Genomic DNA, 27,812 nt, shown 5'->3' with positions numbered 1-27,812 from the left:
ACACACACACACTCACAAACACACACTCACAAACACACACTCACAAACACACACACTCACAAACACACACTCACAAACACAAACACTAACAAACACAACTCACACAAACACACACACTCACAAACACACACACTCACAAACACACACTCACACAAACACACACACTCACAAACATACACACTCACAAACACACACTCACAAACACACACACTGACAAACACACACACCCACAAACACACACACTCACAAAAACACACTCACAAACACACACAATCACAAAGAGACACACCCACAAACACACACACACTCACAAACACACACTCACAAACACACACACCCATAAACACACACACCCACAAACACACACACTCACAAACACACACACTCACAAACACACACTCACAAACACACACTCACACTCATAAACACTCACAATCACACACACTCACAAACACACACACCCACAAACACACACTCACAAACACACACTCCCACAAACAGACACACCCACAAACACACACTAACAAACACACAATCACAAACACACACACACTCACAAACACACACACCCACAAACACACACACCCACAAACACACACACTCACAAACACACACACTCACACACACACACTCACACACACTAACAAACACACACTCACAAACACACACTCACACACACACTCACAAACACACACTCACAAACACACACTCACAAACACACACTCACACACACACACACACACAAACACACACACTACGACACTCACAAACACACACACTCACAAACGCACACACCCACAAACACACACACCCACAAACACACACACTCACAAACACACACACTCACAAACACACACACCCACAAACACACACACACACACAACACTCACAAACACACACACTCACAAACACACACTCACAAACACACACACTCACAAACACACACTCACAAACACACACTCACACACACACACACACTCACAAACACACACACTCACAAAACACACCCAAAAACACACACTCACAAACACACACTTACACAACACACAAACACACCACAAACACACACACCCACAACACACACACTCACAAACACACACTCACAAACACACACTCACAACACACAACTCACAAACACACACCCCACACACACACACTCACATGCACTCACAAACACACACACTCACAAACACACACACTCACAAACACACACACACACACACTCACACACACTCACAAACACACACACTCACAAACACACACACCGATAAACACACACACTCACAACCACGCACACTCACAAACCCACACACCCACAAACACACACACACTCACAAATACACACACTAACAAACGCACACACCCATAAACACACACACCCACAAACACACACGCTCACAAACACACACACTCACAAACACACACACTCACAAACACACACACACTCACAAACACACACTCACAAACACACACACACACACTCACACACACTCACAAACACACACACTCACAAACACACACTCACAAACACACTCACACACAAACACACACAGACACACACTCACACAAACTCACAAACACACACACTCACAAACACACACACTCACAAACACACACATTCACACACACTCACAAACACAAACACTCACAAACACATACACTCACACACACTCACACTCACAAACACACACTCACAAACACACACTCACAAACACAAACACTCACAAACACACACTCACAAACACAAACACTAACAAACACAAACTCATACAAACACACACACTCACAAACACACACGCTCACAAACACACACTCACACAAACACACACTCTCACAAACATACACACTCACAAACACACACTCATAAACACACACACTGACAAACACACACACCCACAAACACACACACTCACAAAAACACACTCACAAACACACACACACTCACAAACACAAACTCCCACAAACACACACACCCACAAACGCACACACTCACAAACACTCACACTCACAAACACACACAATCACAAAGACACAAACTGACAAACACACACACTCACAAACACACACACTCACAAACACACACACACAGACTCACAAACACACACACCCATAAACACACCCACCCACAAACACACACACTCACAAAAACACAAACTCACAAAGACACACACTCACAAACACACACACTCACAAACACACACACTCACAAACACACACACCCACAAACATACACACTCACAACCACACACACTCATAAACACACACACCCACAAACACACACACACTCACAAACACACACACTCACAAACACAAAGACACACAAACATACACTCACAAACACACACTCACAAACACACACTCACACACACACTCACAAAAACACGCACTCACAAACACACACGCCCACAAACACACACTCACAAACACACACTCACAAACACACACACTCACAAACACACACACTCACAAACACACACTCCCACAAACACACACACCCACTAACACACACTCACAAACACACACTCACAAACACACACTCACACACACACACACTCACAAACACACACACTCACAAACACACACACCCAAAAACACACACTCACAAACACACACTTACAAACACAAACTCCCACAAACAGACACCCGCACAAACACACACTCACAAACACACACTCACAAAAACACACTCACAATCACACACTCCCACACACACACACTCACACACACTCACAAACACACACACTCACAAACACACACACACACACACTCACACACACTCACAAACACACACACTCACAAACACACACTCACACAAACACACACACCGATAAACACACACACTCACAACCACACACACTCACAAACCCACACACTCACAAAGACACCCACCCACAAACACACACACACTCACAAACACACACACTAACAAACGCACACACCCATAAACACACACACCCACAAACACACACGCTCACAAACACACACACTCACAAACACACACACTCACAAACACACACACACTCACAAATACACACACTCACAAACACACACACACACACTCACACACACTAACAAACACACACACTCACAAACACACACTCACAAAGACACTCACACACAAACACACACAGACACACACTCACACAAACTCACAAACACACACACTCACAAACACACACACTCACAAACACACACATTCACACACACTCACAAACACAAACACTCACAAACACATACACTCACACACACTCACACTCACAAACACACACTCACAAACACAAACACTAACAAACACAAACTCATACAAACACACACACTCACAAACACACACGCTCACAAACACACACTCACACAAACACACACACTCACAAACATACACACTCACAAACACACACTCACAAACACACACACTGACAAACACACACACCCACAAACACACACACTCACAAAAACACACTCACAAACACACACACACTCACAAACACAAACTCCCACAAACACACACACCCACAAACGCACACACTCACAAACACTCACACTCACAAACACACACAATCACAAAGACACAAACTCACAAACACACACACTCACAAACACACACTCACAAAGACACACACTCACAAACACACACTCACAAACACACACTCACACACACACACACACTCACAAACACACACACTCACAAACACACATACCCAAAAACACACACTCACAAACACACACTTACAAACACAAACTCCCACAAACAGACACCCCCACAAACACACACTCACAAAAACACACTCACAAAAACACACACTCACAATCACACACTCCCACACACACACACTCACACGCACTCACAAACACACACACTCACAAACACACACACTCGCAAACACACACACACACACACACTCACACACACTCACAATCACACACACTCACAAACACACACACTCACAAACACACACACCGATAAACACACACACTCACAACCACACACACTCACAAACCCACACACTCACAAAGACACCCACCCACAAACACACACACACACACAAACACACACACTAACAAACGCACACACCCATAAACACACACACCCACAAACACACACGCTCACAAACACACACACTCACAAACACACACACTCACAAACACACACACACTCACAAATACACACACTCACAAACACACACACCCATAAACACACACACCCACAAACACACACACTCACAAACAAACACACTCACAAACACACACACCCATAAATACACACACCCATAAATACACACAGTCACAACCACACACACTCACAAACACACACCCCCACAAACGCACACCCCCACAAACACACACACTCACAAACACACACACTCACAAACACACACACTCACAAACACAAACTCCCACAAACACACACACCCACAAACGCACACACTCACAAACACTCACACTCACAAACACACACAATCACAAAGACACAAACTCACAAACACACACACTCACAAACACACACTCACAAAGACACACACTCACAAACACACACTCACAAACACACACTCACACACACACACACACTCACAAACACACACACTCACAAACACACATACCCAAAAACACACACTCACAAACACACACTTACAAACACAAACTCCCACAAACAGACACCCCCACAAACACACACTCACAAAAACACACTCACAAAAACACACACTCACAATCACACACTCCCACACACACACACCCACACGCACTCACAAACACACACACTCACAAACACACACACTCACAAACACACACACACACACACACTCACACACACTCACAAACACACACACTCACAAACACACACACTCACAAACACACACACCGATAAACACACACACTCACAACCACACACACTCACAAACCCACACACTCACAAAGACACCCACCCACAAACACACACACACACACAAACACACACACTAACAAACGCACACACCCATAAACACACACACCCACAAACACACACGCTCACAAACACACACACTCACAAACACACACACTCACAAACACACACACACTCACAAATACACACACTCACAAACACACACACCCATAAACACACACACCCACAAACACACACACTCACAAACAAACACACTCACAAACACACACACCCATAAATACACACACCCATAAATACACACAGTCACAACCACACACACTCACAAACACACACCCCCACAAACGCACACCCCCACAAACACACACACTCACAAACACACACACTCACAAACACACACACTCACAAACGCACACACCCACAAACACACACACCCACAAACACACACACTCACAAACACACACATTCACAAACACACACACCCACAAACACACACACTCACAAACACACACTCACAAAGACACACACTCACAAACACACACTCACAAACACACACTCACACACACACACACACTCACAAACACACACACTCACAAACACACATACCCAAAAACACACACTCACAAACACACACTTACAAACACAAACTCCCACAAACAGACACCCCCACAAACACACACTCACAAAAACACACTCACAAAAACACACACTCACAATCACACACTCCCACACACACACACTCACACGCACTCACAAACACACACACTCACAAACACACACACTCACAAACACACACACACACACACTCACACACACTCACAAACACACACACTCACAAACACACACACTCACAAACACACACACCGATAAACACACACACTCACAACCACACACACTCACAAACCCACACACTCACAAAGACACCCACCCACAAACACACACACACTCACAAACACACACACTAACAAACGCACACACCCATAAACACACACACCCACAAACACACACGCTCACAAACACACACACTCACAAACACACACACTCACAAACACACACACACTCACAAATACACACACTCACAAACACACACACCCATAAACACACACACCCACAAACACACACACTCACAAACAAACACACTCACAAACACACACACCCATAAATACACACACCCATAAATACACACAGTCACAATCACACACACTCACAAACACACACCCCCACAAACGCACACCCCCACAAACACACACACTCACAAACACACACACTCACAAACACACACACTCACAAAGACTCACACCCAAAACACACACACACTCACAAACACACACACTCACAAACACACACACTCACAAAGACACACACTCACAAACACTCACACCCATAAACATACACACCCACAAACACACACACCCAGAAACACACACTCCCACAAACACACACACTCACAAACACACACACTCACAAAGACACACACTCACAAACACACACCCACAAACACACACACCCACAAACACACACCCCCACAAACACACACTCCCACAAACACACACTCCCACAAACACACACACCCACAAACACACACACTCACAAACACACACACTCACAAGACACACACTCACAAAGACACACACTCACAACCACACACACCCACAATCACACACTCCCATAAACACACACTCACAAAGACACACAATCACAAACACACACACTCACAAAGATACACACTCACAAACACACACACTCACAAACACACACACTCACAAAGACACACACACTACAAACACAAACACTCACAAAGACATACACTCAGAAACACACACACTGACAAACACACACTCACACACCCACTCACAAACACACACACACACACTCACACTCACAAATACACACTCAAATACTCACAAACACACACTCACACACACACACTCACAAACACACACACTCACACACACACACTCACAAATGCACACACTCACACACACACACTCACACACACACACTCACAAACACACACACTCACAAACACACACACACACACACTCACATACACACACACTCACAAACACACACTCACACTCACAAACACACACTCACAAACACACACTCACAAAGACACACTCACACACACTCACAAACACACACACTCACAAACACACACACTCACAAACACACACTCACAAACACACACTCTCACTCACACACACTCGCACACACTCACAAACACACACTCACACTCACACACAATCACACTCACACACAGTCACAAACACACACTCAAAAACACACTCACACACACTCACACACACTCACAAACACACATTCACAAACACACACTCACAAACACACTCAGAAACACACACTCACACACACTCACAAACACACACACTCACACTCACAAACACACACTCACAAACACACACTCACAAACACACACTCACACACACACTCACAAACACACACACTCACAAACACACATTCACAAACAGACTCACAAACACACACTCACACACACACACTCACAAACACACACACACTCACAAACACACACACTCACAAACACACACACTCACAAACACACCCCCCCACAAACACACACACTCACAAACACACACACTGACAAACACACACACTCACAAACACACAGACACACAAACACACACTCACAAACACACACTCACAAACACACACACTCACAAACACACACACTCACAAACAGACTCTCCCACAAACACACACACCCACTAACACTCACAAACAAACACTCACAAACACACACTCACAAACACACACACTCACACACGCACAAACACACACACTGACAACACACACACCCACAAACACACACACTCACAAACACACACACTCACAAACACACACTCACAAACACACACTCACAAACACACACACTCACAAACACACACACACTCACAAACACACACACTCACAAACACACACACCCACAAACACACACTCACAAACACACACTCACAAACACACAGACGCACACACACACACTCACACACACTAACAAAGACACACTCACAAACACACACACACACACTCACAAACACACACTCACAAACACACACTCACAAACACACACTCACACACACACACTCACAAACACACACACACGCAAAAACACACACACTCAGACACTCACAAACACACACACTCACAAACACACACACCCACAAACACACACACCCACAAACACACACACTTAGAAACACACACACTCACAAACACACACTCCCACAAACACACACACTCACAAACACACACACTCACAAACACACACTCACAAACACACACACTCACAAACACACACACTCACAAACACACGCCCACAAACACACACACAATCACAAACACACACACTCACAAACACACACACCCATAAACACACACACCCACAAACACACACACTCACAAACACACACACTCACAAACACACACACTCACAAACACACACACCCACAAACACACACAAACACACACACTCACAAACACACACACTCACAAACACACACACCCATAAACACACACACCCACAAACACACACACTCACAAACAAACACACTCACAAACACACACACTCACAAACACACACTCACAAACACACACACTCACAAACACACACACTTAGAAACATACACACTCACAAACACACACTCCCACAAACACACACACTCACAAACACACACTCACAAACACTCACACTCACAAACACACACACTCCAAACACACGCCCACAAACACACACAATCACAAACACACACACTCACAAACACACACACCCATAAACACACACACCCATAAACACACACACCCACAAACACACACACTCACAAACACACACACTCACAATGACACACACTCACAAAGACACACACTCACAATCACACACATTCACAAACACACACACCCACAAACACACACACCCATAAACACACACAAACACACACACACTCACAAACACACACACTCACAAACACACACACCCATAAACACACACACCCACAAACACACACTCACAAACAAACACACTCACAAACACACACACCCATAAACACACACACCCACAAACACACACACACTCACAAACACACACACTCACAAACACACACACCCACAAACACACACACCCACAAACACACACTCCCACAAACACACACACTCACAAAGAAACACACCCACAAACAAACACACCCACAAACACACACTCACAAACACAAACACTCACAAACACACACACTCACAATGACACACACTCAGAAACACACACACTCACAAACACACACTCACACACACTCACAAACACACACACTCACAAACACACACACTCACAAACACACTCACAAACACACACACTCACAAACACACACTCTCACTCACACACACTCACACTCGCACACACTCACAAACACACACTCACACTCACACACAATCACACTCACACACAGTCACAAACACACACTCAAAAACACACACTCACACACACTCACACACACTCACAAACACACATTCACAAACACACACTCACAAACACACTCACAATCACACACTCACACACACTCACAAACACACACACTCACACTCACAAACACACACTCACAAACACACACTCACAAACACACACTCACACACACACACTCACAAACACACACACTCACAAACACACACTCACAAACAGACTCACAAACACACACTCACACACATACACTCACAAACACACACACACTCACAAACACACACACTCACACACTCACAAACACACACACTCACAAACACACCCCCCCACAAACACACACACTCACAAACACACACACTCACAAACACACAGACACACAAACACACACTCACAAACACACACTCCCAAACACACACTCCCAAACACACACACTCACAAACACACACTCACAAACACACACTCACAAACACACACACTCACAAACACACACACTCACAAACAGACTCTCCCACAAACACACACACCCACTAACACACACTCACAAACACACACTCACAAACACACACTCACACACACACACTCACAAACACACACTCTCGCACATGCACAAACACACACACTCACAAACACACACACCCACAAACACACACACTCACAAACACACACAGTCACAAACACACACTCACAAACACACACTCACAAACACACACACACACACAAACACACACACCCACAAACACACACTCACAAACACACACTCACAAACACACACACCCACGCACACACACTCACACACACTAACAAAGACACACTCACACACCCTCACACACACACACTCACAAACACACACAAACTCAAAAACACACACTCACAAACACACACTCGCAAACACACACTCACACACACACACACTCACAAACACACACACACGCAAAAACACACACACTCAGACACTCACAAACACACACACTCACAAACACACACACCCACAAACACACACACCCACAAACACACACACTTAGAAACACACACACTCACAAACACACACTCCCACAAACACACACACTCACAAACACACACACTCACAAACACACACTCACAAACACACACACTCACAAACACACACACTCACAAACACACGCCCACAAACACACACACAATCACAAACACACACACTCACAAACACACACACCCATAACCACACACACCCACAAACACACACACTCACAAACACACACACTCACAATCACACACACTCACAAACACACACACCCACAAACACACACAAACACACACACTCACAAACACACACACTCACAAACACACACACCCATAAACACACACACCCACAAACACACACACTCACAAACAAACACACTCACAAACACACACACTCACAAACACACACTCACAAACACACACACTCACAAACACACACACTTAGAAACACACACACTCACAAACACACACTCACAAACAAACACACTCACAAACACACACACCCATAAACACACACACCCACAAACACACACACACTCACAAACACACACACTCACAAACACACACACCCACAAACACACACACCCACAAACACACACTCCCACAAACACACACACTCACAAAGAAACACACCCACAAACAAACACACCCACAAACACACACTCACAAACACAAACACTCACAAACACACACACTCACAATGACACACACTCAGAAACACACACACTCACAAACACACACTCACACACACTCACAAACACACACACTCACAAACACACACACTCACAAACACACACTCACAAACACACACACTCACAAACACACACTCTCACTCACACACACTCACACTCGCACACAGTCACAAACACACACTCAAAAACACACACTCACACACACTCACAAACACACATTCACAAACACACACTCACAAACACACTCACAAACACACACTCACACACACTCACAAACACACACACTCACACTCACAAACACACACTCACCAACACACACTCACAAACACACACTCACACACACACACTCACAAACACACACACTCACAAACACACACTCACAAACAGACTCACAAACACACACTCACACACATACACTCACAAACACACACACTCACAAACACACACACTCACACACTCACAAACACACACACCCACAAACACACACAAACACACACACTCACAAACACACACACTCACAAACACACACACTCACAAACACACAGACACACAAACACACACTCACAAACACACACTCCCAAACACACACTCCCAAACACACACACTCACAAACACACACGCCCACAAACACACACTCACAAACACACACTCACAAACACACACACTCACAAACACACACACTCACAAACAGACTCTCCCACAAACACACACACCCACTAACACACACTCACAAACACACACTCACAAACACACACTCACAAACACACACTCTCGCACACGCACAAACACACACACTCACAAACACACACACCCACAAACACACACACTCACAAACACACACAGTCACAAACACACACTCACAAACACACACTCACAAACACACACACACACACAAACACACACACTCACAAACACACACACCCACAAACACACACTCACAAACACACACTCACAAACACACACACCCACGCACACACACTCACACACACTAACAAAGACACACTCACACACACTCACACACACACACTCACAAACACACACAAACTCAAAAACACACACTCACAAACACACACTCACAAACACACACTCACACACACACACACTCACAAACACACACACACGCAAAAACACACACACTCAGACACTCACAAACACACACACTCACAAACACACACACCCACAAACACACACACCCACAAACACACACACTTAGAAACACACACACTCACAAACACACACTCCCACAAACACACACACTCACAAACACACACACTCACAAACACACACTCACAAACACACACACTCACAAACACACACACTCACAAACACACGCCCACAAACACACACACAATCACAAACACACACACTCACAAACACACACACCCATAAACACACACACCCACAAACACACACACTCACAAACACACACACTCACAATCACACACACTCACAAACACACACACCCACAAACACACACAAACACACACACTCACAAACACACACACTCACAAACACACACACCCATAAACACACACACTCACAAACAAACACACTCACAAACACACACACTCACAAACACACACACTCACTAACAGACACACTCACAAACACACACACTTAGAAACACACACACTCACAAACTCACACTCCCACAAACACACACACTCACAAACACACACACTCACAAACACACACTCACAAACACACACACTCACAAACACACACACTCCAAACACACGCCCACAAACACACACACAATCACAAACACACACACTCACAAACACACACACCCATAAACACACACACCCACAAACACACACTCACAAACACACACACTCACAAAGACACACACTCACAAAGACACACACTCACAATCACACACATTCACAAACACACACACCCACAAACACACACACCCATAAACACACACAAACACACACACACTCACAAACACACACACTCACAAACACACACACCCATAAACACACACACCCACAAACACACACACACTCACAAACACACACACTCACAAACACACACACCCACAAACACACACACTCAGAAAGAAACACACCCACAAACACACACACCCACAAACACACACTCACAAACACACACACTCACAAACACACACACTCACAATGACACACACTCAGAAACACACACACTCACAAAGACACACACTCACAAACACACACACCCACAAACACACACTCCCACAAACACACACACCCACAAACACACACTCACAAACACACACACTCACAAACACACACACTCACAAACACACACACTCACAATGACACACACTCACAAAGACACACACCCACAAACACACACTCACAAACACACACACACCCACAAACACACACTCACAAACACACACACCCACAAACACACACAGCCACAAACACGCACAATCACAAACACACACACTCGCAAACACACACACCCACAAACACCCAGGTTCAGATACTCTCTGACAACCACAGGCACAGGAACACACTCATTCCCAGTCATGCATGCACAAATTCGCACCCTCTAAATCCCATGCAGACTCACAGAGCCACACACAAATACACACACGCAAACATTCCCCACTCCACATGAACGCGCTCAGCTATGTTGTGGGAACACCATAACCCCCAAGTTCTCCTCCAATTCACACTCCATCCTGACGTCTGCATATATCATCCTTCTTTAATCGTCGCTGGGACAAAATCCTGGAATTCCCTGCCTGACACCACCATGGGAGCACCAAGTCTACAAGGACAGCGATTCAGGAGAAGGCTCAACATTGTATTCTCATAGGGCAGGATTTTTGCCGTGCTGGGCGTGCGCAGCAGGTGGGCCCAGAAGCGGCCACGATACCGACCGATGCCCGCGAGCGGGCCCCGTCCTCGATTTCACCCTGGCGGGCCAATTGACGGTCAGCCAGCGGGGATCGTGTGCTGCAATGCTCAGCGCTGCGTGGGTGACGGGCAGGGGATGGGTGAGTGGGTGGGTGAGGGCAGGAACAGAAGTCAGCGCATGCGATTGGCTGCGCTCAGCGAAAGCTCCCTGAAGGCCCAGGGCTGCCTCAGGGAGCTCAAGATTTTTAACATTAAAAAAACGAACAATTGAAAATGAAGGAAAACATGTCCCGTCATGTGACTCTGTCGTGTTGAACATGACTTTGAAAAGTTTTTTTATGATCGCTCGTCGAAACCTCATCCCGCCCATGGATAAGGTTTCGCAAAATTGCAAAGGCCGCTTGGCCTATTCACCCGCCTGCCCGGCAACCCTAAGGCTGGATGGGCAGGGAAAAATTCAGTTAAACTAATTAACTAATGGGCTTGGCAGCCCTCCCAATTGTTGGCAGACGCGCTGCCAACTCCCACACGCGTGCCCGCCGACCGAAATAATCGCGCTAGTGTGTGATGTCATCGGGATGCTCGCCCACCTTCATCACACGCGCCTTCTCTTCCATTCAGGTTGGGCGGGCATCTGCTCAACGAGGGAGAAATTCTGCCCATCGTGGCCACGGTCTGTCTGTCGGCTCTCGAGGAGCACTTTCTGATGCAGGGGCACTTTACACTTCAAACACTGTGGACCAACTGCTCAAAGTTAATGGGCATTTTAACAGGGGATTACTGCGAGTACCAACTTTGTTCACCCTTCATGCGCTGGGCACTGAGTCCCCCTTGGCCAGCCAAAAAACCCAATGCCTTGAAGTGACTTTACTCGACATCAATGTATGGATGCTTAACGTGGTCACGTTGAAATACTGCATTGGGGTAATGCAAGCTTCGATTCGTACAAATTAAACTGGGCACATCCCTCGGTTGAGCGAGCAGAGTAATGCCATACAGAATGCAGCAAGCAGCCCAAAGCCACGCCTAGTCGCTTCCAGGCTGTCGCCTCCTCGGTCCTCACCTGCACCAAGACGCGTTTGCACAGACCAGCCTTCACCAGGGATTTGGCCACCCAGCGAGACGCGTATGCTGCCGATCGATCAACCTTTGTGTAGTCCTTGCCCGAGAAGGCACCACCACCATGGGCTCCCCATCCCCCGTACGTGTCCACAATGATCTTCCTTCCGGTGACTCCGGCATCGCCCTACACAACCCGAACACCAGGCACCAGGTGATTCCTCCCACATTTGCGAAGAGAGTCAACCCAGCCAACCGAGTGTTTTTTAATTCCCTTTTCTCTATCCCTTTTTTCTATCCCTTTTCCCCCAACCAGTCTCGTCTCTCCCGACCCCACCTCCTCTAGGGCCACCTGTTACTCCTTCCATTTTGTCCTTTCAGAGAGTGGCTGACCCTCGTTCAGCTATTCACACATTCTGCTTTTATACCTCTATGCACCTTCTTTATACTTCACCACTACCATTAACAATCCCTTTGTCTTATGTCCATGACATCTTTATCAATCTCTCCTTAGCCCCCACCTATCACCTTCTATCCAGCTTCACCTGCTCCACCCTCCTTAAACAGTATAAATTTCATCACATTTCTACTTCTCTTTAGCTCTGAAGAAGAGTCATACGGACTCGAAACGCTAACTCTGTTTCTCTCTCCACGGATGCTGTCAGGCCTGCTGGGCTTTTCCAGCATTTTCTGTTTTTATTTCAGGTTTCCAACATCTGCAGTTTTTTGCTTTTAACTGAGAGATGGCCTTGGAGAGGACTTTAAGGTTCTGAAAGGGTTAGATAGGGATGATATAGAAACATTTCCATTGTAGGGGAAATCCATCATCCAGGGCCCTGAATATACAATAATAAATCCAATAGGGATTTCAGGAGGAACTTCTTTACCCAGAGAGTGGTGAGAATGTGGGACTTGCTACCTCAACAAGTAGTTGAGGTGAATCGCATAGATGCCTTAAGGGGAAGCTTGATAAGCACATGAAGGAGAAAGGAATTGAAGGATGTGTTGATTGTAGGAGATAAAATAGGGTGGGAGGAGAGTGTGTGGAACATAAGCACCAGCATAGTCCAATTGGACCGAATGGCCTGTTTTGGTGTTGTACTTTATCTATGTAATACTAAAGGGGTTTTCAAAGACTTAAATTTTAATGCGTTTAATGTCCAATTTAGGGCTGAGTCTGTGCTCCCAGTGAGAAGTCACATTTTGACAAAACTCCTCGCTGCTTGGGGATAGAGCTGCAGTTCTAACTCTCCAACTCACCCGTCTTGTCAACACAGCTTAGTGCTGGCAGCACAGCACTGGGGAGTCACCCCCTTTCCTCACACAGCCCTTGTGATCGTCACAATGATATGGTGGTATCCAAGTCGCATGTTCAATTTACATTGGTAAATTCCCCAGCTGAAGGCTTAACAGATTGGATTCTACCCATGCCATCATACAGCACAGAAGGAGGCCATTTGGCCCATCATGTTCTTGAAAGAACTATCCAATCGGTCTGGCACCCCTGCCTCTTTCCCCATCGTCTTGCAAATGTTTCCTTTTCAAGTACTTATCCAATTCCCTTTCGAACGTTACGATTGGATCTGCTTCCACCCACCCTTTCAGGCGGTGGAGTCCAGATCAAATAACTCTCTGCAGAAGAGAATTCTCTTCATCTTCCCCCCCTCGGTTCTTTTGCCAATTATCTTAAATCTGTGTCCTCTGGTTACTGACCCTCCTATCAGCGAAAAACAGTTTCTTCCCATCTACTCTGTCAAAACCCTTTGTGGTTTCAAACGCCTTTGTTAGATCGTCCCGAATGATGCTCTTTCAGCTAACCTGAGGTCCTCCAATCACAAATCGCCCGCTGGGCTGGAGGTGATACACGGTGTTATCATCCAGATACTTTTTTGGTACCACAGCATCGACAACCTTCTCCTTCAGGACCGTGCGCATCTCGTCCACCGTTACCTCCTCGTCGTGCTGCACAGAGATGACAATGGTGTGCACGCGAGTAGGGACCACCATCCCGTTCTCCTGATTGTACTGGACTGTCACCTGCAGAGAGAACACAACAGCTGGATTAGTCCGGTGTCCGACGCAGTGACGGAGAGCCAGTGCTGGGGGGGTGCTGCACACCCGGGATCACAAAACTCCCACCAGCATCCTGCCTGAAACACTGCCAAGCCCCTCTGCAACCCATGTGACATGAGGGGGAGGCGGTGACAGAGTGGTATTGGCACTGGACTAGCATGCCAGAGACCCAGGGTAATGCTCTGGGGGAAACAAAAAGAAAAATAGCTGGCAAAACTCAGCAGGACTGACAGCATCTGTGGAGAGGAAGACAGAGTGAACATTTCGAGTCCGTATGACTCTTCATCAGAACTGAAGAGAAGTAGAAATGAGGTGAAATTGAGGGGGTGGGACAGGTGGAGCCAGATACAGGGCCAGTGATAGGTGGAGGCAAAGGAGAGATTGCCAAAGATGTCATAGACAAAAGGACAAAGGGGTGTTGACGGTGGTGATATTAGCTAAAGGATGTGCTAATGGTGACATTAAGGGTAGAAAGCAGGACGAGCAAGTAACAGATAGCCCTAGTGGGGGTGAGGTGGGGGGAAGGTACAGATAGCCCTAGTCGGGGTGGGGTGGGGGGAAGGGATCAAAATGGGCTAAAAGGTCGAGATAAAACAATGGATGGAAATAAATTTAAAAATAATAATAGAAATAGGCAGGAAAAGAAAAATATGTTTAAAAAATATATATAATAATTATTAGAAAAAAGGACATCGGAAAGGGGGTGGGAATGGAGGAGAGAGTTCATGATCTGAAGTTGTTGAACTCAACATTCAGTCCGGAAGGCTGTAAAGTGCCTAGTCGGAAGATGAGGTGTTGTTCCTCCAGTTTGCGTTGAGCTTCACTGGAACAATGCAGCAGGCCAAGGATGGACATGTGGGCAAGAGAGCAGGGTGGAGTGTTGAAATGGCAAGCGACAGGGAGGTTTGGGTCATTCTTGTGGACAGACCGAAGGTGTTCTGCAAAGCGGTCACCCAGTCTGCGTTTGGTCTCTCCAATGTAGAAGAAACCGCATTGAGGGCAGCGAATGCAGTAGACTAAATTGAGGGAAGTACAAGTGAAGTGCTGCTTCACTTGAAATGAGTATTTAGGCCCTTGGACTGTGAGGATGGGGTAAGTAAAGGGGCAGGTGTTGCACCTTCTGCGGTTGCATGGGAAGATGCTGTGGGAGGGGGTTGAGGTGTAGAGGATGATGGAGGAGTGGACCAGGGTGTCCCAGAGGGAACGATCCCTGCGGAATGCCGCCAGGGGGGGTGAAGGGAAGATGTGTTTAGTGGTTGCATCATGCTGGAGTTGGCGGAAATGGCGGAGGATGATCCTTTGAACGTAGAGGCTGGTGGGGTGATAAGTGAGGACAAGGGGGACCCTATCATGTTTCTGGGAGGGAGGAGAAGGAGTGAGGGCGGATGCATGGGAGATGGGCCAGAAACGGTTGAGGGCCCTGTCAACGACCGTGGGTGGAAAACCTCGGTTAAGGAAGAAGGAGGACATGTCAGAAGAACTGTTTTTGAAGGCAGCATCATCAGAACAGATGCGACGGAGGCGAAGGAACTGAGAGAATGGGATGGAAACAATACAGGAAGCGGGGTGTGAGGAGCTGTAGTCGAGGTAGCTGTGGGAGTCGGTGGGCTTGTAATGGATATTGGTGGACAGTCTATCACCAGAGATTGAGACAGAGAGGTCAAGGAAGGGAAGGGAAGTGTCAGAGATGGACCATGTGAAAATGATGGAGGGGTGGAAATTGGAAACAAAATTAATAAATTTTTCCAGGTCCAGACGAGAGCATGAAGCAGCACCGAAGTAATAATCGATGTACCGGAGAAAGAGTTGTGGGAGGGGGCCGGAGTAGGACTGGGACAAGGAATGTTCCACATACCCCATAAAGAGACAGGCATAGCTGGGGCCCATGCGGGTACCCATAGCCACACCTTTTATTTGAAGGAAGCGAGACGAGTTTAAGGAGAAATTGTTCAGTGAGAGAACAAGTGCAGCCAGACGGAGGAGAGTGGTGGTGGGTGGGGATTGTTCTGGCCTCTGTTCGAGAAAGAAGCGGAGAGACATCAGACCATCCCGGTGGGGGATGGAGGTGTAGAGGGATTGGACGTCCGTGGTGAAGAGGAAGCGGTTGGGGCCAGGGAACTGGAAATTGTTGATATGATGTAGGGTGTCAGAGGAATCACGGGTGTAGGTGGTAAGAGACTGGACAAGGGGAGAAAGAATGGAGTCATGATAGCAAGAAATGAGTTCCGTGGGGCAGGAACAGGCTGACACGATCGGTCTGCCGGGACAGTCCTGTTTGTGGATTTTGGATAGGAGGTCGAAGCGGGCCATCCGAGGTTTGGAGACTATGAGGTTGGAAGCTGTGGAAGGGAGATCTCCAGAGGAGATGAGGTCAGTGACAGTCCTGGAAACAATGGCTTGATGTTCAGTGGTGGAGTCATGGTCCAGGGAGAGGTAGGAGGAAGTGTCTACGAGTTGACGCTCAGCCTCCGCGAGGTAGGGGTCAGTGCGCCAGACAACAACAGCACCACCCTTGTCAGCGGGTTTGATGACAAAGTCAGGGTTGGACCTGAGAGAACGGAATGCAGTAAGTTCAGAGAGAGACAGATTAGAGTGGGTGAGAGGAGCAGAGAAATTGAGACGGCCGATGTCATGCCGACAGTTGTCAATGAAAAGACCAAGAGCAAGTAAGGGTCCAGAGGGAGGGGTCCAGGTGGAGGGAGAATACTGGAGGCGGGTAAAAGGATCCACTGTCAACACCCCTTTGTCCTTTTGTCTATGCATCTCTGGCAATCTCTCCTTTGCCTTCACCTGTCACTGGCCCTCTATCCAGCTCTACCTGTCCCACCCTCCTCAAACAGCTTATATTTCACCACGTTTCTATTTCTCTTCAGTTCTGATGAAGAATCATTCGGACTCGAAACGTTAACTGTGTTCTTCTCCGCAGATGCTGTCAGACCTGCTGAGTTTTTCCAGCTATTTTTGTTTTTGTTTCAGATTTCCAGCATCTGCAGCATTTTGCTTTTATCTTAATGCTCTGGGGGTCTGGGTTCGAATCCCACCACGGCAGATGGTGAAATTTGAATTCATATGAAGAAGGAGTAGGCCACTCAGCCCCTCGAGCCTGCTCCCACCATTCAATAAGATCATGGCTGATCTGCTAGTAACCTCAAACCTGCCTCCAGCATTCAATAAAAAATCTGGAATTAAACGTCTAATGGTGACCATGAAACCATTGCTGACTGTTGTCAAAACCCCATCTGGTTCCCTAACGTCCTTAGGGAAGGAAATCTGCCATTCTTACCCGGTCTGGCCTACACGTGACTCCAGGCCCACAGCAACGTGGTCGACTTTGAAAAGCCGCTCGGTTCTCAAGGGCAATTAGGGATGGGCAATAAACCGCTGGTCCAGCCGGCGACACCCACATCCCGTGAACGAATTTTTAAAAAAAGTTAAAAGCACTGAGAACTCCTCATTGGGAGGCAGCGTAAGAACGTCACCTGGGTCTTCGAGTCGGGTCTGAGCCAAGGGAGCGTCCGGTCCCGCCTGAGCTCGGCAATCTTGGCGTTGAGCTGGTGGGCGAGGATAATCGTCAGTGGCATACATTCCTCCGTCTCAACTGTGGCATAACCAAACATCAGGCCCTGAAAACGCGACAGAAACATGTTTAGAAAATGAAGGGGTCGGTTTTTCCCTGTCCCCGTCCAGGTGGAACATCCCTCCATCGCCCTGACCCCACCCTGAATTCCGAGGCTGAGATCAGTAGATTGTTAGGTAAGCATGTCATGAGATATCGAGGCACAGATATGAAGGGCTGAATGGCCTCCTTCTGTGGTGTATTATTCTACAGTTTTCAAATATGCAGGCAATCCTCACTTAAAGTTGTGGTTGCAATCTTGAAAATCACAACTTTAAGTGAAACGACTTTGAGTGAATCATTGGTTCTCATAGGAATCAGTGTTAAAGCCAGGGATAGGTTCCTTCAGCCACTTCTCACTCGGAAGAAAGCAATGCACAAGTTGAAACACTGTACCATACATGTGCAGCGCTGTGCATTCCTAGCTGAAATAACTTGCAAAATAAAATACACCACCAAATATAGAAGAAATACAACACACAATCCTGTACAATATAAAATGTTTAAAAGAATTACAGAACACTCACCTACCTAACAGTACTTTTATAAAAACAAAAAAACTGCGGATGCTGGAAATCCAAAACAAAAACAGAATTACCTGGAAAAACTCAGCAGGTCTGGCAGCATCGGTGGAGAAGAAAAGAGTTGACGTTTCGAGTCCTCATGACCCTTCGACAGAACAGGATTAGTTCTGTCGAAGGGTCATGAGGACTCGAAACGTCAACTCTTTTCTTCTCCGCCGATGCTGCCAGACCTGCTGAGTTTTTCCAGGTAATTCTGTTTTTGTTGTGTACTTTTATATTGACCAGGCTTCATCTAGTGACAGAGGTTGGTTGGTGCAGGTAGCAGCTGAAGTCCTGACTAGCGGCACTGACCAATCTCTGCCACTAGATGGAGCCCAGGATGCCGGTGCGAGTTCAGAGTGGAGCCAAACAGACCCTGGAGGCTAAGGTAAGAGCAGGAGGCAGGAGGCAATTACTGAGGAGCAATGTCAGGGCGGAGGCAAGGCCAGCAGCAGGAGGAAGAGGGACTGACGCAGCGGGGAAGGTCATGTGAGCAGGCAGGCAGGCAGGCCACGGAAGAGGAAGTTTGTGACAAGCAACGTTAAAGAGAAACTGGCACCGTTAAATGGATACACCGACACTAATTTATCAGCGACATTAAAGTGAAACAAAGTTATGTGAGTCATTGTTAAGCGAGGACTAACTGTAGGTGGACTTCAGATACTGGTCAGCCCTGGTATAATTGATTGGTGACACAGGGTTGAGGGGTTGAACCTATTCATATGTCTGCAAGGCCCCCCCTCACCCAGGTTCTTGGTTCTGGGCTCATTAGCTATTACACAGCATTTACGTTCAACCCATCTGGTCAATGTCAGTGTCTATGCTCCACAAAAGCCTCATCCCCACCTACTTCACTTCAACTTATTAACATATCCTTTCGTTCCTTTCTCCCTCATGTATTTCCTTTCAACATATCCATGCTACTTACCTCGGCCTCCCCAAATCTCGCAGTGTTCTCTGGGCAAAGGTGCTTCTTCTGAATTCTCTGTGGAGTTTATTAGTGACTAGCCCTAGTCGATGGGCCCGAGTTCTGGTCTCCCCCACAAGTGGAAATATTGCCTATCAAACCTTTACTCAAGCTGGAAGACCTGCACCAGGCCACCCCATGGGTTCACTTTCTGAGGGAAAAGATCTCCAGGCGATTCAATCTTTCCTAAATAGCCTCTTATTTCTGGTATCGTTCTGGTGAAATGTTTTTGCACCGTCTCCAATGTCTCTACATTCTTTCTATAATATGGAGATCAGAGTGTTCAATAATCTTCAGAATGACTAATTACCCAGAGGCCCAGGCAAATGCCCCAGGGGTATGAGTTCAAATCCCACCCCGGCAGCTGGAGGAGTTTAAATTCGATGAATAAATCTGGAATATAAAAATAGGCTCAGTAATGGTGACCGTGATAACAATCACCTGGTACACTAAGGGAAAGAAACCTGCCCTCCTTATCCTAGTCTGGCCTACATGTGACTCCAGACCCACAGCGATGTGGCTGACTGCCCCTCTGAAATGTCCAGTTCAAGGGCGTTTAGGGATCGGCAACAAATGCTGACCTTGCCAGCGACACCCTCACCCCATGAAAGAATAAAATAATAAGGTTTCCAGCTGCGGCCTAAACTGAAATTAAAACAGAAAATGCTGGAAATACTCAGCAGGTCAGGTCCGTGACCTTACAGTTTTGTAATCTCTGTTTCTCTCCTTTCAGGTGCTGTCTGAGGGCTGGCTGGAGTTAAGGGACAGTGTCATAGGTTTACCGCGTGCGCCCTGAGTGACACAGCCCCTCTCCTTTAGAGACCAAACACTGCCCAGTACAGTCACTGCCATCCACTCTCGTTTGACATTGTCACATCCTCCAGTTGTGCTTCTGCCACGTTCTCTCAGTCAGTGCCAAAGGAGGATCTTTGCCAGTCACTGCCACACTTTGTCCTTAAAATATGAGGAACGTTTGAGGACTCTGGGTCTACACTCGATGGAGTTTAGAAGGATGAGGGGGGATCTGATTGAAACTTACAGAATACTGAAAGGCCTGGATAGAGTTGACGTGGGGAAGATGTTTCCATTAGTAGGAGAGACTAGGACCCGAGGGCACAGCCTCAGAGTAAAGGGAAGACCTTTTAGAACAGAGATGAGGAGAAACTTCTTTAGCCAGAGAGTGGTGAATCTATGGAATTCATTGCCACAGAAAGCTGTGGAGGCCAGGTCATTGAGTGTATTTAAGACCGAGATAGATAGGTTCTTGATTGGTAAGGGGATCAAAGGTTACGGGGAGAAGGCAGGAGAATGGGGTTGAAAAGCTTATCAGCCATGATTGAAAGGTGGAGCAGACTCGATGGGCCGAATGGCCTAATTTCTGCACCTATGTCTTATGGTCTTAAGCTTGCAGGATTGATCACAGCCAAAGTGAGGCAGTGGTATTGTCACTGGCCCAGGATAATGCTCTGGGGACTTGGGTTGAAATCCCACCATGACAGACAGAGTTAAGAGTCTAATGACCATGAAACTCATTGCTGTAAAAACCCACCTGGTTCACTGATACTCTTCAGGGAAGGAAATCTGCTGTCCTTACCTGGCCTGGCCTATGTGTGACTCCAGGCCCACAGCACTGTGGTTGACTCTTAAATGCCCTCTGAATTGGCCTAGCAAGCAACTCGATTCTCAAGGGTAATCAGGGATGCTCTGCAATAAATTCTCTGAAAGAGAGGCATACAGGCTTGAAAGGTTAACTCTGTTTCTTAGTCCACAGGTGCTGTCAAGCTTGCTGTGTTTTTCCAGCATTTTCTGTTTTTATTTCCGACTTCCAGCGTCCACAGCATTTTGCTTTTATAATAGGGCATTGGTGAGGCAGTGGGCACAGTGTTGGCAGGCGGTCTGTCCAGCCTTCTTAGTGAACAGTGGGGGAGGGGATTATGGTCATGTCCAGCATTCCTTTCAGGATATGGGGGAACAATCTGTGTCTCAGTTCTGGGGACAGAGGGATGAGGAGCTGTGTCCCAGGTCTCGCATGGATTCTCCGGAACTGTATCCAACGTCTTTAATGGATTGTGTGTAGGGCCTGTGAGTTTGCAATTTGTGTTCATACTTCACCTTTGGATTTTTACTTTGACTGCAATCTAAAATCGGGTCAGCCTAAGTCCCTTTTGCTGTGGCAAAATATTCCTGAGCAACATTCAAAAATGTTCCCTGCAGACGCTGAGCTCAGCCCAGCACCAAGAACGAGGTCTGACTGCGGTGCTGCACAGTTTTGGAATCACAACCTTGCCTGATGCAATAGTTAATCCAGCTCCGTGGCTGCCAGCAACTCGAGAGGCAGCTGCTGCTCCAAGGCAGCAGAGTTCACAGAGCATAGAGCCAGCTCAGAATTATCAGCTGTCAGGGTCTCTCGCTTCGATTGAAACGTGGGACCCCGGACCCAGCTCCACGTAAACCCCATGACAGACTGCGGGTCAGCACCCAAACTACTTATAAGCTGCAGTATTTATAAAATCTTCAGGGTGACTGATAGCAAAACAGGGGTGTCTTTGTAGCTTTATGGAATCCGATGGCTAGCAGCCTATGGGCTCTGAATATTCTTTGGGATTCTTTACACCACATTGTGCAATAGAACATGGACTGTCAGGTTTTGTGTGTGAGCAGTGCTGTCGCTGGAGGCAATGGTGTAGCAGTATTGTCACCAGACTAGTAATAGTCTGGGGACCTGGGTTCAAATCTCACCATGGTAGGTGGTGGAATTTGAATCTAATAAAAAGCTGGAATTAAAAGTCTAATCATGACCATTGCTGATTGTCATTAAAAACCCATCTGGTTCATTTATGCCCTTTAGGGAAGGAAGTCTGCCCTCCTTACCTGGTCTGGCCTACATGTGACTCCAGACCCACAGCAATGTAGTTGACTCTTAAAATGCTCCCTGGGCAAGGGCAATTAGGGATGGGCAATAAATGCTGGTCTAGCCAGTGATGTGAATGAAAAGGGGAGAAAAAATGTGCTAACAGATGCCAAAGCCTCATTGTGGAGAGCCTTGCACAAATTCTGTAATTATATAACACCTTATGACCTCAGGACACCCCAAAGCACTTTGCAGCCAGTGAAGTACTTTTGAACTGTAGTCGCTGTTGTACTGCAGGAAAAGCGGTGGCCATTTTGTGCACAGCAAGCCCCCACAAACAGCACTGTGATAGTGACCATTAGTGACTGAGGGATAAATATCAGCCAGGATACTTGGCAGTGGTGGTGGTGGAATGTGGGGGAGCTCTCCTGCTCTTCTTTAAATAGTGACGTTGAATTTTTTTACATCCACCTGAGAGGGCGGACAGGGCCTGAGTTTATTGTCACTTCAGAAAGGTGGGGTTTTCCAAAGTACAACACTCCCTCAGCTCTGCACTGCGAGTGTCAGCCTGGATTATTGTGCTAAAAGCCTCTGGAGTGGGGCTTGGACCCGTGGTCTTCAGACTCAGTGTTATGAGGCAAGCTTGACACCAAAGCAAGGTTAACTTTTATATTAAGTGCCACATAGTTTTCAATTTCAAGCTTGGAATTGTGTCACTAACTTGCTGCCATAGGGCTCCACACTTGTCACCAGTGATGGGATTCCAGCAATATATCAGCTTCATAGTCAATCCGGGTTGGAGTTTTAAGGGTTTTAAGCAACATTTGCTCACGGGTCTGAGGTGGACATTGCCTCCCATAGGCCTCACGCTGCTGAAGGCTGTACCAAGGCCACCTTCTTTCAAGGCCCAAGGCAAACTGAGCCATTCACTGCTCTAGGCCGGGGCGGGCGCCAGTTGAAAGCGGGATCAGCAAGATTGTGGCTGACCAGCTTCTCTTCGGAGATTTGCTAGAGGTGTTCAAAACCATGAGGAGTCTGGACAGAATAGATAGGGAGATCCTGTCCCCACTGGCAGCGGGATCGAGAACCAGAAGGACCAGGTTTAAGGTGATTGACAAAAGAAGCCATGGTGACATGAGGAAAAACCTAGTCGTGCAGCAAGTACTTAGGATCTGGAATGTGCTGCCTGAGGGTGTGCTGGAGGCAGGTTCAATCGTGGCTTTTACAGGGGATTGGATCATTATCTGAAAAGGAGAATTTAGCAGGGCTATGGGGGCGGTGGGTGGTGGGGAGCGGCACTTGGTGAATAGCCCCTTCAGGGAGCCAGTACAGACACGATGGGTTGAATGGCCTCCTCCTGTGCTGTAACCATTCTATGATTCTATTCTAAGGCCATGAATTTCAGCTCTCTCAATGTTAACTTGATTTTACTCCACAGCTCGCCAACTCACCCACGAAACTGGAATGTTAGCTAAGGAAAGGCTTGGCGTTGGATTCCAGCACTCGGTGCCTACAACCACAGGTACATGAGGCTAAAAAACAAAACTTGATTTCACTTGGGATGGAAGGCGGTGAGAAAGGGGGAGTTTTGTACTTTGATCCCAAAAAATGGACCTCCCAGCAATTTGTTTTGTGAGTAGCAGGTGAACAAGTCACACGCTCTGTGCTTTGAAGGCAAGGAGTTGAGACGGATAAGGTACTTAGCACATTGCGTTCCAATAATGAGAAACTCTAGCCTCCCATGATCTTTGATCCATCATGATGCCCAGCATTTTGTAAAGGTCAGTGATACAATGCTCTGTGCTGGATCAGAGTGCCAACTGGATTGTGATGGGCAGTGACCTCAGTAATATAGTGACCACTGAGTGGTGAAGGCCATTAACACACCTGGTCTCCAGCGCCAATGTCCTCTTCGTGTCTGTCTAGGTGAACTCCCTGCGCAATGTCTGGCGACTGCTGCTCCAAGGCAACCAGCACATTGCAGGTCTTGTAGTCAAAGCCTGTATAAAGCAAAACACAGTCAGAGCCCAGTAACAGGTACACACACTACACAGTGACAGGTACACACACTACACAGTAAAGACCACACAGTAAAAACTACACAGTGAAGACCACACAGTAAAAACTACACAGTGAAGGCCACAGTAAAGGCTACATAGTAAAAACTACACAGTGAAGACCACACAGTAAAGACTACACAGTGAAGGCCACACAATGAAGACCATACAGTGAAAGCCACATTAAAGGCTACACAGTAAAGACTACACAATAAAGACTATACAGTGAAAACTACACAGTGAAGACCACACAGTAAAAACTACACAGTGAAGACCACACAGTAAAAACTACACAGTGAAGGCCACAGTAAAGGCTACATAGTAAAAACTACACAGTGAAGACTATACAGTGAATACTACACAGTAAAGACCACACAGTGAAGATTACACGTTTTTGAGAGTTAATTGAGGATCTTTTCTCTTTGCTTTCCCACTCTCTGGTCCCGTGATTGCTAAACCAGAAAGATTTTTGGAGCCATATACCATTTGTACACCTGTGTCAGTAAGTAAGGACAGAGGGTTAGTGTTGAATGTGAGCAGGTGGTTACTGATATATGTTACTGAGGGCAGTGATGTGATTGGGGTGAGGGTTTCTGCTGGTATCAGTGAGTGACATTATTGCTGGAATGGGATGAGGCTCTGTGATGTTGGAGGGTGAACTTAACTGTTGCATTATGGAAATTGATACTAACACCATGTAACTGAGCTACGTTGGCTATAAGAAGCTGTGTGT

At 46.7% G+C, this 27,812-nt stretch overlaps 1 protein-coding gene across 1 annotated transcript in view; it reads right to left on the bottom strand.

Moving 5' to 3' along the window:
• Positions 1 to 27,812, bottom strand: part of LOC121270889 (S-adenosylmethionine synthase-like) — a 216,694-nt gene that overhangs the window by 172,654 nt on the left and 16,228 nt on the right. Inside the window, exons 4-7 of the mRNA XM_041176457.1 lie at positions 26,910 to 27,022; positions 20,505 to 20,648; positions 16,771 to 16,989; positions 14,957 to 15,139 (exon numbers count right to left, since the gene is read on the bottom strand). Coding sequence (XP_041032391.1) covers positions 14,957 to 15,139; positions 16,771 to 16,989; positions 20,505 to 20,648; positions 26,910 to 27,022 — 659 coding nt within the window. The remainder of the gene's footprint in view (positions 1 to 14,956; positions 15,140 to 16,770; positions 16,990 to 20,504; positions 20,649 to 26,909; positions 27,023 to 27,812) is intronic.

This window comes from Carcharodon carcharias, chromosome 28 (genome assembly GCF_017639515.1).
Source record: "Carcharodon carcharias isolate sCarCar2 chromosome 28, sCarCar2.pri, whole genome shotgun sequence".
NCBI classification, from domain to species: domain Eukaryota; kingdom Metazoa; phylum Chordata; class Chondrichthyes; order Lamniformes; family Lamnidae; genus Carcharodon; species Carcharodon carcharias.
Note: the sequence above shows the minus strand (reverse complement) of the source record. Positions and strands in the feature narration are given on the sequence as shown.